General features: G+C 40.9%; 1 protein-coding gene across 1 annotated transcript in view; it reads right to left on the bottom strand.

The window, feature by feature from the left end:
• Positions 1-528: 528 nt before the first annotated feature.
• adamts3 (ADAM metallopeptidase with thrombospondin type 1 motif, 3) overlaps positions 529-12,173 on the bottom strand; it is a 115,578-nt gene continuing 103,933 nt past the window's right edge. Inside the window, exons 21-23 of the mRNA XM_076104702.1 lie at positions 9,156-9,363; positions 7,287-7,404; positions 529-4,781 (exon numbers count right to left, since the gene is read on the bottom strand). Coding sequence (XP_075960817.1) covers positions 4,312-4,781; positions 7,287-7,404; positions 9,156-9,363 — 796 coding nt within the window. The 3' untranslated portion in view covers positions 529-4,311. The remainder of the gene's footprint in view (positions 4,782-7,286; positions 7,405-9,155; positions 9,364-12,173) is intronic.

Below are 12,173 nucleotides of genomic sequence, written 5' to 3'. Positions count from 1 at the left end.
AGGTCACTAATAGGCGGACTGTGGTCCAGACGCCATTGTATCCGGACCTGAACCTAAAACCGACAGATAATTGAGAATTGTTAAATTTTGACACAGCGCTTCTATTTTAACCGGCGCAGCTTTTCGTTCAGCGGTCCAGGAAACACACCGACCAATGACATGCGTTGTAAATCACATCACGTGATGCAGTTTACTGAGGTAATAAATCAAAGGAGAAGTAGGCTCATTCTCTCATCGACTTCTACACAACCAGACTCTTTTAGCGCCCCCTGATGGTCAGTATAGAGAATGCAAGTTTAAGACACTTCCTCATTGGCTTCACTTAGCAGAAAACGGGGGTCGCTGCCTGAATCAGGAGCATAGCGTCATCACGTCACTGAGTGGCATAATGTCGTCAGTAAAGAAAACAGCCTGCTGCGTTTTACACAAACTCTTATGTCTTGTAACGTTGGTATCAATTGATTGAGCAGATTTTTTTCTTTCATGCTGCATTACTCATGTAGAAAGCCTGAAAGCAAGAAATCCGAGTAGTTAATCATATCTTTTATTGCTATGTGCTCCCCATTACAACAAACAGCATCAGTAGTGTACACTTCAATCTACACAAATACATAGGAAAAGCGAATAGAGAAGAGAGTGACTGACAGTCATGACAATGGTAATACGCAAAATGCACGGTTAGCACAGGGGGTATTAATACAGTACATGGAGAATGCATTGCAGTAATATCTGTCTGAGGCTCAGGGATTGTCAATGTAACATCTACAACTATATCCTATTTATCATCACAAGCTCTGTATAACATTAGCAGCAATGTTGTAAAGGCAGCAAGTAAAGGATGTGAAAAGAACAAGGGAGGGAAATGTAAAATGGTTAGACAATACTGACATCTACAAACAGAATAAAAAGAAACACTTTACTGGTTTACTGGTGCTAAACTATTCATGTCTTATTGCTTCAAATAAAGCATTTGTCTGGTCATGTAACAGCTCTGTTAACAACTTCTACAAAACAGCTGTGAAAAGACAGCTTTCTGACAAGTAACACATCTCAAGATTGAGCATGTATATTTACATCTAATTGTTTGCAAAAAACAATGTAATTTCTAGCCTATCGTGTTTTTTTTTGGTATTTGTTTTTTAGTAGAAATCCATTTCAAAAGTGAAAATGTGGATGACAGATGTTCATAAATGTGATTCAATGGTTTATCTGCTGCAGCGTATTGGCACTGCACACACTGTAAAAACGTTAACTCTTAATAAATATTTATGTACTCAATGCTATATACATGTACTATACATTGGCACACAGGAGTGAGTGTGAATAGTTGTATTTTTTTGCTGAAAACACAAAACTGTGTCTTTGCTATTGCAGTCAGATGCATGGTGGTTGTGAGGATTTTCTTCTTCTTCAATAAATAGCTTTCTCTCTCCTGAACCTTCTTCCACCATAAAAAAAGCCATTTCGGAAATACTTTGGAAAAAAAAATGATTAAAATATAACAAAATCCTTTTAGCGTCTTGTGCTTACAATGATGCTTTGTTCCTGCAAACACAAAATGTACAATAAAACCTTCAGACTGAATGGATGTGATGAGCTTAAAGCTCCATTAAGCGAGTTTTTTTGATCTTAAAATCGAATCCAATTTGTACTGTGAAAGGGCGCTGAACCCCCCGAGAGTAAACACCTGCAGCGCTGCACTGCTTTTAGCACATCTGCTTTGCTCTCGTCAGCTCCCCCAGCTAAAAGCTAACAGCTGCATGTATGTTAGCACCAAACTGCAGAGAGCTGAAATAGGCAAGCTGGTTAGAAAAGTGGAACATTTAGAGGCTAAAGACGTTAACAGATTATCATATATTTCCCTCAGGCGTTAGTAGAGACCAAAATGGAGCTAAATGGAGAGTGAATGTTGGATTTCTATTCATCAAGTGGACAGAAACTTGATTCAATGGGACGCTCATGTTGCTCTCTTTCATGTTGGATCTGTAAATATGCAACTGTGAGTTTGTTTGGGAGTCTTTCTGCCCCCTAGTGGTCAGAAAACGCTCAATGCAGCTTTAAGTGAGTTGAAATTCAAACAGTAAATGTCACTGTAGGAAAGAACCTGCAAATTCAACACTGAACAGCATTTTCAAGATGAGCATTTGCACTTTCACGGTCACATCAAAGTAGAAATTTCCAAATACATTTCAGTTGCATGGTGACATTTTCACTTTTTTTTTTTTTTTTTTCAAGCTGAACAAGCACCGGCTGTATTTAACATACAGTTTTAGGAACGTTCCCTACTTAGTTCCCTCCTTTGACTTAACAACGTCAACCTTTCTGAGCAAAAACTTTCACAAGGAGAGCAATGCAAAGAGTTAAAAAGGTGGATGGCTAGCACCATACAAAGGTAAAGTAAAGTCTGGGGTGAATTAACATGTATAAGATGCTTTCTTAAGGAATAGTTTTAACATTTTGGGAGATGAGCTTATTTACTTTCTTTCCAAAAGTTAGAGAAGATTGAAACCACTCTCATGTCTGCATGTTAAAACATGACAGCCGGGAGATGTTTAGCTTAGCTTAGCTAAACCGATAGCCTGGCTCTGTCCAAAGCTAACAAAATCTTTGTGTCGTTTTTTACACTGCGTTTTTTGTAGGGATTAAACTAACGATATATTATACATCACTTAGTGAGCTTGGTGGGCGTACTTTGGACAGAGCCAGGATAGCTGTTTCCCCCTGCTTCCAGTCTTTATGCTAAGCTAAGCTAAATGTCTCCAGGCTGAGGCTTTCATATTTAGCGTACAGATGTGAAAGTGGTATTAATCTTCAAATCTAACTCCTGGCAAGAGAGCAAAGAAGCGTACTTCTTAAAATGTGGAACTATTTTCTTCAAACATTCCCCAGAGAACAAGCATTTAGAGTGAGATGGTGCATTATTAAAGTCCATTTAACACCGCTGCTGAAACTGTAAACATTTAGAATAATATATTTTATTATAATTGGTTAAAATGGTTTTTGAAAGTATCCTCAGCTTCTTAAAATAATACTGATATTTTCATGTACAGTATTTACAGGAACCTTTATAAATACCCATTTTCTACAGAACCTGTAGAGCGCCATTTAACAGACATTGCTGGTTATATATAAAAATCTATACAACTAAAACCATTTTCCTAACGGCTTTCACTGGTTTGGCCACTTTCCATTAGCGGCCATATAAAGTCTGGTGTTTTTGTTGTGTTTTGACTCCTCAAATACTGGGACAGGTTTAATTCTTTGCAAGTCAAGCTTCACACCTACATCTTTTTGGCAAGAAAAATGGCATTTTGTAACGTTCAAGTAAAAAAGGGGATTTTCAGCTGCATGAGATGATCTTCCAAACTTTTTGCCCATCATTTTCCGCTTCAAATTCAAAGCCAATCAAACATCCCATCCAGCTCAAAAGGTGAGAGTCAACGGAATTTGACATCGAGGCGTTTCATCAGCTGCAACATGTGGTTTTGCAATGTTAATCAAATTCAAAGCATCTGGGATTTAAATAAAGAACAACATCACGGTGAATGCAACGGTGTACTTCTGCACCAATTCCTGTGTCTATTTCTATCCTGCGTTCGAGCTCTGCAGTCTGCATACATTTTCCCAAATTGAATCGGCTATAATGACTGCACCTGTTGACATTTCGCCGTCTGCTGAGGATTTGCCAGAAGGCCCGCTGCAACGCTCTGCAGAACCTTATTAAATCATTAAATCCCCAGGCCAGAGAAAAGACCAAGCAGAGGGGAAATACAGACACCCAACTGCACCTGTCGCTGCAGGCGACGTCAAAGAAAGCTACAAGAGGCGTCGGGATCAAAAGGTTTGGTTGGAATTAGGCAACAATTTCTTTGTGACATCTACCGTTAAATGTTTAGAATCAGTGTAGTTAATTAGATGCCATTTTTTTATATTTACCTGTCATTTAGCTATTTGATAAAGTGATTCATTAAGCTTTTCATTTGACAAGGATTTGACTTGTTTTCGGACCACTTGCCCCCTTTAGTTTGAATGCATTGTATTATTTTTTCCTCTCAATGAAATGTATGAAAGCAAAGCAACACGGCTGTTTGAGTCACAATATGCTCTGGGAGCTCCCTGTGAGATTTCATTTTAAAAGTCAACATGAGGAGCGGAAGGGAAGGGAATTTCTAAAAAAAACAAAAAAAAACAAAGTGAACCAGCACTTTTCTTTCTTTCTCTCGGTTTGTATCTCTGTGGTGTTTCTGGCATGAGAAGACTCAGGATGAAGCTGCTGTACATTACGAGTCCTGAAGGGGAAGGGCCTCGCTCTCATCTCTCCACTTCAGAGTACGCTGTAGGCCGCCGACTATCTGTCGAGCTGCTCGACCTCTGACCCTCTGTGGAGTCTTCTGGGGGAGATGGCGCCATAGCGGGCAGTTTCCTGCCAGTGAGGCCCATGTGTCGCGGGACCCGCCGGGGTGCCGCCGTGATATTTGGTGGGGTTTTCTTCAGCAGGGCGGGGGTGGCGGCGTGTCTCGCGACGTCGCCTTTGCCGGGGCCTCGTTTGCCGCCGCGAGTGGCGTTGGCCGCCGCAGAAGCCGTCAGCGTCTCAAGCAGCTGGGAGGCCGATCCGAAGCGAACGTGCTCCTCGGTCTCGGCCGCCTCCGAGAACAGAGACAGAGCTCCACCGCGCTTGCTGCACGAGTCGCAGCACAGTTTATTGTAGCCCGGAATAGAGCAGTATCGCGCTAGCACCTCCATTTGGCAGAAGATGGATTTGTCCCCGTTACACGGCTCATCTGAAAGGCAAAAAGGCATTCAACGTTAAGTCGGTGCGCGTCACACAGCGGTGAAAAGCTCTGAGAGACGGCCTTGGAAGGAGATCACATGAGAAGAAGTGGTGCAGGTTTAATCAGAGACTGAGGGCCAAGTGTTTGTGCCATAAGAAAAACCAAAAACATCTTTTACATATCATAATTGGGTGTAGAAATCTGGTCTGGACCTTTGGTCGGTATCGATGTTCAGCCCAGATTATCTGTCAATGTGAGGGGTTAACAGATCCAGTCTTAAACCTTGTGAACCGTTGGCAGCTTCATCAGGGCTGTCCCAATAGTTTCAGATTTGTTTGATATTTAGTGGTTAAATTCTGGATGTTAACCTCCTCCATAGCCACCGCCGATGTTTCCAAGGCACGATAAACGTTCTGGCCATCGAGCCTCGCGCTAGCTAGCATAAAACTGTGTCTCACTTCCATAATGCTGTACATACTAATCTATGCAGGTTTTGAGTTGGCCTCAGTTTGTGCCCATCGCGTATCAGCGATTCAATTTAGATTAAAAACATTCATAAGCATCCGTATCTCTAAAAGATAAATACCTACAGATGTTTGAGAAATGGCCTACAAATGTTCTGAGGGTATTTACAGAATCCTCAAAGACTTTTCTAACCAATTGGTTGAAAAGAAAAATTTTGTATAATTTGTAGACTGTGACTCCTAATCCACACAAGATTTCATCATATCGTAGTAGACAGAATGTATTATCATCCAGAATGTTAGAGGAGTCTCTAAAAGGTTGCGTTATTACAAGAGAGACACAAACTGGTACTGTGTAAAAGTTCGTCAGTGTGCAGACTGAAGAATGTTGTTCTGTGATCATAAAGTACCAGAACAAAACAGTTCACTGTGACAATTGTGTAGTTTTACATTGTGTAAACTTACTAAAATGAGTAAGTTATAATTAACAATTAGTGCATAGCCTAAAATGCTGGGAAAAGTTTCTGACTTTCAATTTTCGTTTGAGCCGTTTCAAAATCCTGCTTCTCTTTTTCTTTCCACTCGTTACGGCTTAATGTGCTTCAGGACGTCAACGATCCATATCATCAGTATAAGCTCAGTGCAGTCAGTCAATATACACAACAGGTATGAATGTATTGAAGTGGTTTAATCATTACTCGCCGTATATTCAGAATGTCACATGAAAGCTCTTGAGCAGTAATATCCTACAGCGGCAACATAAAGTGCAGATCAATATGAGATGGACGTTATGTGCTTTGAAGCACTGCCGAAAACAGAGTGTGTTTTTTACATCTTCATCTGAATCTATCCCTTTATCTCCGCTGCAACTCAGCTTTGGCATTTATGCTTCATGGGAAGAGTTCAATGAAGTAATTGGTATACGTTGACATTTGAGAATGAAGCATTTTCAGAAGATGCTCTTCTTTTCAAATGAATGCGAAGAAAGATTGTAGAAGGATAAACTGAGCTGTTGAAGCAAGACTATGTCATTCAGCTGTATTTAAAGCTGATTCTGATTCATTCATTAAACAGCAGCCCCTGTGGCAAAAAGTGGCAATTACAGTATAATTCCATAATTAATGACTCGAGTCAGCTGCTTTAAAGTAGGCATTCACCGATCAATCGGCTGCCGATCACAAGCGGACGGTTCCCAGCTGATCGGCGAACGGCCGATCATTCATTCAGTCATGAGGCTTAAAAGTACGAAGCGTACATAGAAATATTTATCTTAAATTTCCTAAAAAACTCCCATATGTACTCAACTAATGTGTTTGAAGCGAATGAATCCAACATTTTATTTGTAAGAGGAAGATTGTGTTTATCTGTTTTTGTTTTTTTCAAAGGTTACAGTCTCTCTGTTGACGAGAGAGACTCATGTGTCATGCATGTGTCAGTCCCTTCACTACAAATAAACATATACTGTACTATACCGATGACTATTCTGCAAACCATGCTGTTGTGTTATACATTTCATATGTATTTTTTCTTCCTTCCAGGCACTAGTTGTTTTCCATTAATTTCTGTTTGTCATGAAACCTGCACGAATGAGTAATTCATCACAGAAGCAGCCGTTGTGTTGTTGTTGTGAGCTGAAGGGCAGCATATCTTAAGAAATCTGATCATGAACTTCATCAAGGACCCAACAATAGAACTTTAAAACTAATTACTGCAGACTTGACGTTTACTGTGATGAATCGTGCAACTCTGGTAAGTTTTGAGGGTCTGCCAATTGATTTCAATGCCGTGTGGAAATGAATGTAAACTGAAGGATGGAAAGTTGGGACGATACATGATTTGTAGTTAAGGAGGAAAACCTGCAACAATAGCTTTCAGAAGTAAACTATTATTTATTTTCTTGTTTTGAAGGAATAGTTTGATGATCACCATTGTGAAGAAGGAGAGAATGTGCTGAGATATGTTGATCCGTAGGAACTGCAGAATACCTATTCTAGAAAGGACTAGAGTAGGTATTTCTTTTCCTTCAGCTCTTAATGAACGACATGCTCACCGTGGCAGGGTCCCAGTCTGCAAAACCTCACAGTTTCCGGTTTCTCTCCGTTACATTGATCTCCGATTCGGCATGTGACCAGACGCCTCTCCATCCCCTCTCCGCAGGTCACAGAGCACTGTGGAAGAGCGCAGTTATAGGAACTCACTCACATGCAGCTGAATATCACGGTTTTTTGAAGTGGAGTCATGTCACACAGGCGGCAGTAAAAGCCAAACCAACTGGGAGGGATAACAAGCCGAGTTGAAGTTCAATCTCCACCTACAATCAAACTGTCTCGCTGCACAGCAGACCTGGCAACAGCATCAGCATGGAGACTTTCCTTTGTCCCCTTTTCAGACTGGATTCCTCAAAGGGGAATCTGCAGGGAATGAAATCTATCTCTTACTCCGAAAACAAAGCATCCTTTGCCTGTTTCTTTTACTTTTCCTGGATGGTATTTTGTGAACATGGCTGAGGAGTTTGTCTGAGAAGGGGCATTTCAACTTTAGTTTGATCTCCGCCAGGAGGATCATGCAATCGGTTCCGTGTGTCCGTATGTCACCTCTGTGTCTGTCCACCGCTAATCTTGCATTCTGCTGCAGGAAACTGCATAATATTTTGGGAGGCCAGTCATGGCTGCAGGCTCAAGGACCTCTTGTGGTTGCGGTGACTCACACTTTCTCAAAACACCTTTTACTGCCTGTTTTATACTGCCAGCTGACTCCTCTCTTACTCCTCTTAACCGGCCCCTAAAAATCACTTCACAATTCACTCTATTTGCTTTTTATTATGGTTTTCTGTTTTATATCTCAATCAGGCAGCTTCAAAATGCACATTACGACAGCGATGATATTTGAAGAATACCCAAATCGTGTCTGGGGAAATGACCCTTCGGAGCTTCCATGGAGCCCACACTGTCACTAACTGGACTCCCTGCTAAAATGTTATCAAATTTTTGGAAAAACAAAAAAAGGATTTCAGAGAGAATCAGACAGGAGGGTCTACAACATGCGTTCCAGGAAGTCAAACTGAGTCAGCAGTGAAAACAGGTTAAAGAGCTAAAGCTACAGATCACAGTGTAAAAGTAAACCACCACATCACTGTGAGATCGAGGCAGAAGACGATGAGATTAAGGAACACTGCTCCTGTAAAGCCGGGTAGGTCATTATCCGCTAGCGTAGCATAGAAGTGCTAACGCTGCTTAATGATGTGCAGCTGTAGCCCGAAGGAGATTTGTGACTGATGCAAGAAAAATGAATACAGTTCAAACCCTACAAGAAGCGAAAAAATGATAATTTTCACGATTCATTTATTGTATTACCTTATCATTTATCAAGAATACATGTCACAATCATCTACTTCATAAAAATAAATTACTCAACTATTATGTGCACACATATGCATGTATACATACATATAAACAGCTATATTCCAACATACAGATGGGCCATATCAAAAAATCTGAAACTAACCAACTCACACCAGCTGCTGGCATGAATAATTGCTTCTTATTAGCTCTTTTCTGCTCTCCACCACACAGAAGGACGTCTGATTTATTGGATCTTTCGATAGTTTCAAAGGTCTCATTTGGTGAAATTGGAGAACTAAAACTGACGTGTTTTCCAATGAGATATGACACTGCCCTAAATTAAATATCAGATGGCTCATTTTTCACTTTATACATGATATCGTCGAGAAATAACATCACGCACATTAATGGTGTTGCAACACTGCATGACAATTGCGAGCATGCAGCAAGTAAGATGACAGTTAATTGGACGCAAGATGACACTAAACATAAAATCAATCACATTGATCTGTGGCTAAGTGATCCTTTTAATATTAGAGTCATCTCTCCCTCTCAAATAGATCATGTGGGTACTGAACCTCTGACCAGGCTCCGGTCCTCCACTGTGCAGGACATGACACTCTGTTGCAGGGCCTCCGGCTCTCTGGCTTCTCCCCGCTGCAGTACTTGCTGTGGACGGAGCGGTTGGTGCCATCGTTGAGGCACTGCATGCAGCGAACGGTCCGGATCTGAAAGCCCAGGCTGCTGCAGGTTTTGGTGCAATGCTCCCAGTCCTCCGAGATCCATCTGGATGAAACAAAGAGTAGATATTACTTGGGGATATGAAGAAGATCTAGCTGATTATGTAAAAACACCAAAATGTGTACAAGAGTGCCAATACACTTTTTTTTAAGGGGGAAGAAGTATTTAGCTTTTAAATGACTCTACTAGAAGTAAAAGTCCTACATCCATAATCCTACGTGAGTAAAAGTGCTTTGTAAAATGTACTTAAAGTATCAAAAGTTAAAGTTCTCATTCTGCAGTAAAATGTCTCCTGTGATTTTTTTTTAAATCATGAGTTCTGCTCTTATTTGTTCGATGCATCCGTTCTAAAGAGCAGGAATCAATCCGAACAAACACAGCCGACGCCTCACTTGGAGCGAATGAGCCCTGAACACAAGATCACAATCAGCTGTGGCGACAAGAGCTCAGTTAATCAACGAGTTAATAACATCTTCATTCCAAAAGAATAAACAGAGCCTCTCTTTGGACTCTCAGGTCCTCAAATTCATGATTCAATGAACAAATAAAATGCAAATTAGTCACTGCGAAGAACAGTTTCATGAAACAAGTTAAGTGCTCCGTCCTCTGAGCATTTGAATGTTGTTTTCAACAAATACACTTAAAGTCATCCAGCTGCCTGCAGCAGTTTATCTCACATCAAATCGCCTCTGATACTGCCGGTGACAGTTGCATAATTATAGTTATTCAGCCATTGTCTGGTACAAGATCATATCCTTTATAAATATCAAACGTAGAACTTCACAGACTACTGACAGAATTACTTATGCATCATATCAGTAAAAAGAAAAGCTGAAAGTTGGAGGGAGATGAGTCGTAGCATCGACCTGAAATCAAAGCATACGCACACTACTTCAGTCCAGATGTTAATGGTTCCCAGGGGATGAAAGCTCCTGACTTTTCCTCTAGCACCACCATCAAGAGGTTGTGGTTTGAAGTGAAAAGTCTCAACAACTATTGGATGGATTGGCGTGTACTTTGGTTCTGACATCTATGTTCCCCTCAGGGTAATTGGAAGATTGGAGACCCACTGACTTTACACTTACTTTTACATGTCGTGCCACCACCAGGTCAAATGTTTCAAATTGTCCCGTATATTTTCATTCCCATCGGAAATGCTAGTATGTTAACTTAGATGGTGACCATGGTAAACCTGCTAAACATCATGTTTCACTGTGCGCATGTTAGCATGCCGATGTTAGCATTTAGCGCAAAGGGCTGCAGTGTCTAGGTAGCCGATAGCCTGCTATGCTAGCATGGCTGTAGAAATAAATTTTTCCAGTTTTAATTCTGTTTCCCCTCTGGTCATTTATCTATTGTTATGTGACAAATATGTTAAAAAAATCTGTATCCGAGTATTTTTGCATTGCGTCTTTTTCTCGCTGCAAAACGGTTTATAACGTGTGACGTCTCCCCCAGCGCTGAGGGGCGTTTACAAGAAAAACATCCAATTAAAGGAGAGGTTAGACGTCATACCCGTCACATGAAACCCCATTTTACCGTTTATTGAATGTAGTTATCTAACACAGCAATATGGAGAGAGACAGGAAGAGATGTGTGTTTGGATATCAGAGGGCAAAAACTGTTTTCATTTCCAAAACAAAGAGGCTGAGGTCCGATTCATTCATGGGAGACTTTGCCAAATTGATTAATCTGCTTATTATTTTCTTGCTTAATTGCTCTGTTAATTACAATTTCCCAGAGCCCAAGTTGATGTCATTAAATGTTTTACTTTGCTTTGCTGTATCTTGTACTTTTATGGTTTCTGAAATCTTGAGAAGAAACACTCCCTCACAATATTAATAGACCTGCAGTGACATCCAGGCTGTTGAGGCGGTGAATAATATGAGACTTTTGAATGCAGGGAACAAAGCAGGTATAATGATTAGAGATGAATTCAGGCTTCTTTGCAGGGCAGCAAAGAATCGAGTGTGGGATTCAGGAGCAGGCGCGAACAGCTTTGAAAGCACCATTCTTTGGATAGTAATTACTTACTATTCTACTTCTACTGCTACATATAATTAGCATGCAGCAGTGAGGTGTTTGCTAATCACAAAGCCTGAGCGCTCTGAACAGACTATTTCCAAACTTCTCAGAGAAGTTGAGACTCATTCATCAGCAAAGAGGAACATGAAGCTACGCACATCATTTAAAGTGCAGACACACTGCTCAATATAGAAAGCTGCCATTTGAAAGTAAATTCAGCTAGTGCGGATTCAACAGTCAATCAATGGCAGTATCAAGGCATTAAAAGGCGTTTGGAGAAAGTGCGAGTCACTGCTCACCAGGGGAGGTCCTTGAACAACAGTTTGGTGCAGCAGTCTGCAGGGTTAGCCGTGGACAGACACAAAGATACACCCACATGCACACTCACTCACACACACACACACACACATGGCGGGTCTCATTATCTCCTTGCAGAGATAAATAGATGTAAATAGACTCTTTACACACTTTAAGGCCACTTTTTTACAATACACTTCTAGATTGGGGTACATTTTTTGCAACATATTCTAGCCGGATTAAGGATTTCAATCTTCGGATGCTCAGATTCTAAGTTATCAGAGTGACGGTCTGAGTGAAACCGTACGAATGTGAGAGAAAGTTCACCAGCACAAACATACTGAAGCCTGATCGTCGTAGACGGCCCACATTTTGGGCCAGTTTCAGGAGGTTCCCTGTGAAACTATCAGCTATAGTTTGACTATCTGCGACATTATTTATGCAGAGTTTTATCCCCTCTCTTTCAGGCCCCTGTGATCTCCTCCAGCTCCCCCCACAAACTGACTATATCAAGTTTTAGTCCACCTTTTAAA

The sequence above is a fragment of the Anarhichas minor genome, unplaced genomic scaffold (assembly GCF_050575085.1).
Source record: "Anarhichas minor isolate MPS153535 unplaced genomic scaffold, ASM5057508v1 ptg000030l, whole genome shotgun sequence".
Lineage (NCBI taxonomy): Eukaryota > Metazoa > Chordata > Actinopteri > Perciformes > Anarhichadidae > Anarhichas > Anarhichas minor.
Note: the sequence above shows the minus strand (reverse complement) of the source record. Positions and strands in the feature narration are given on the sequence as shown.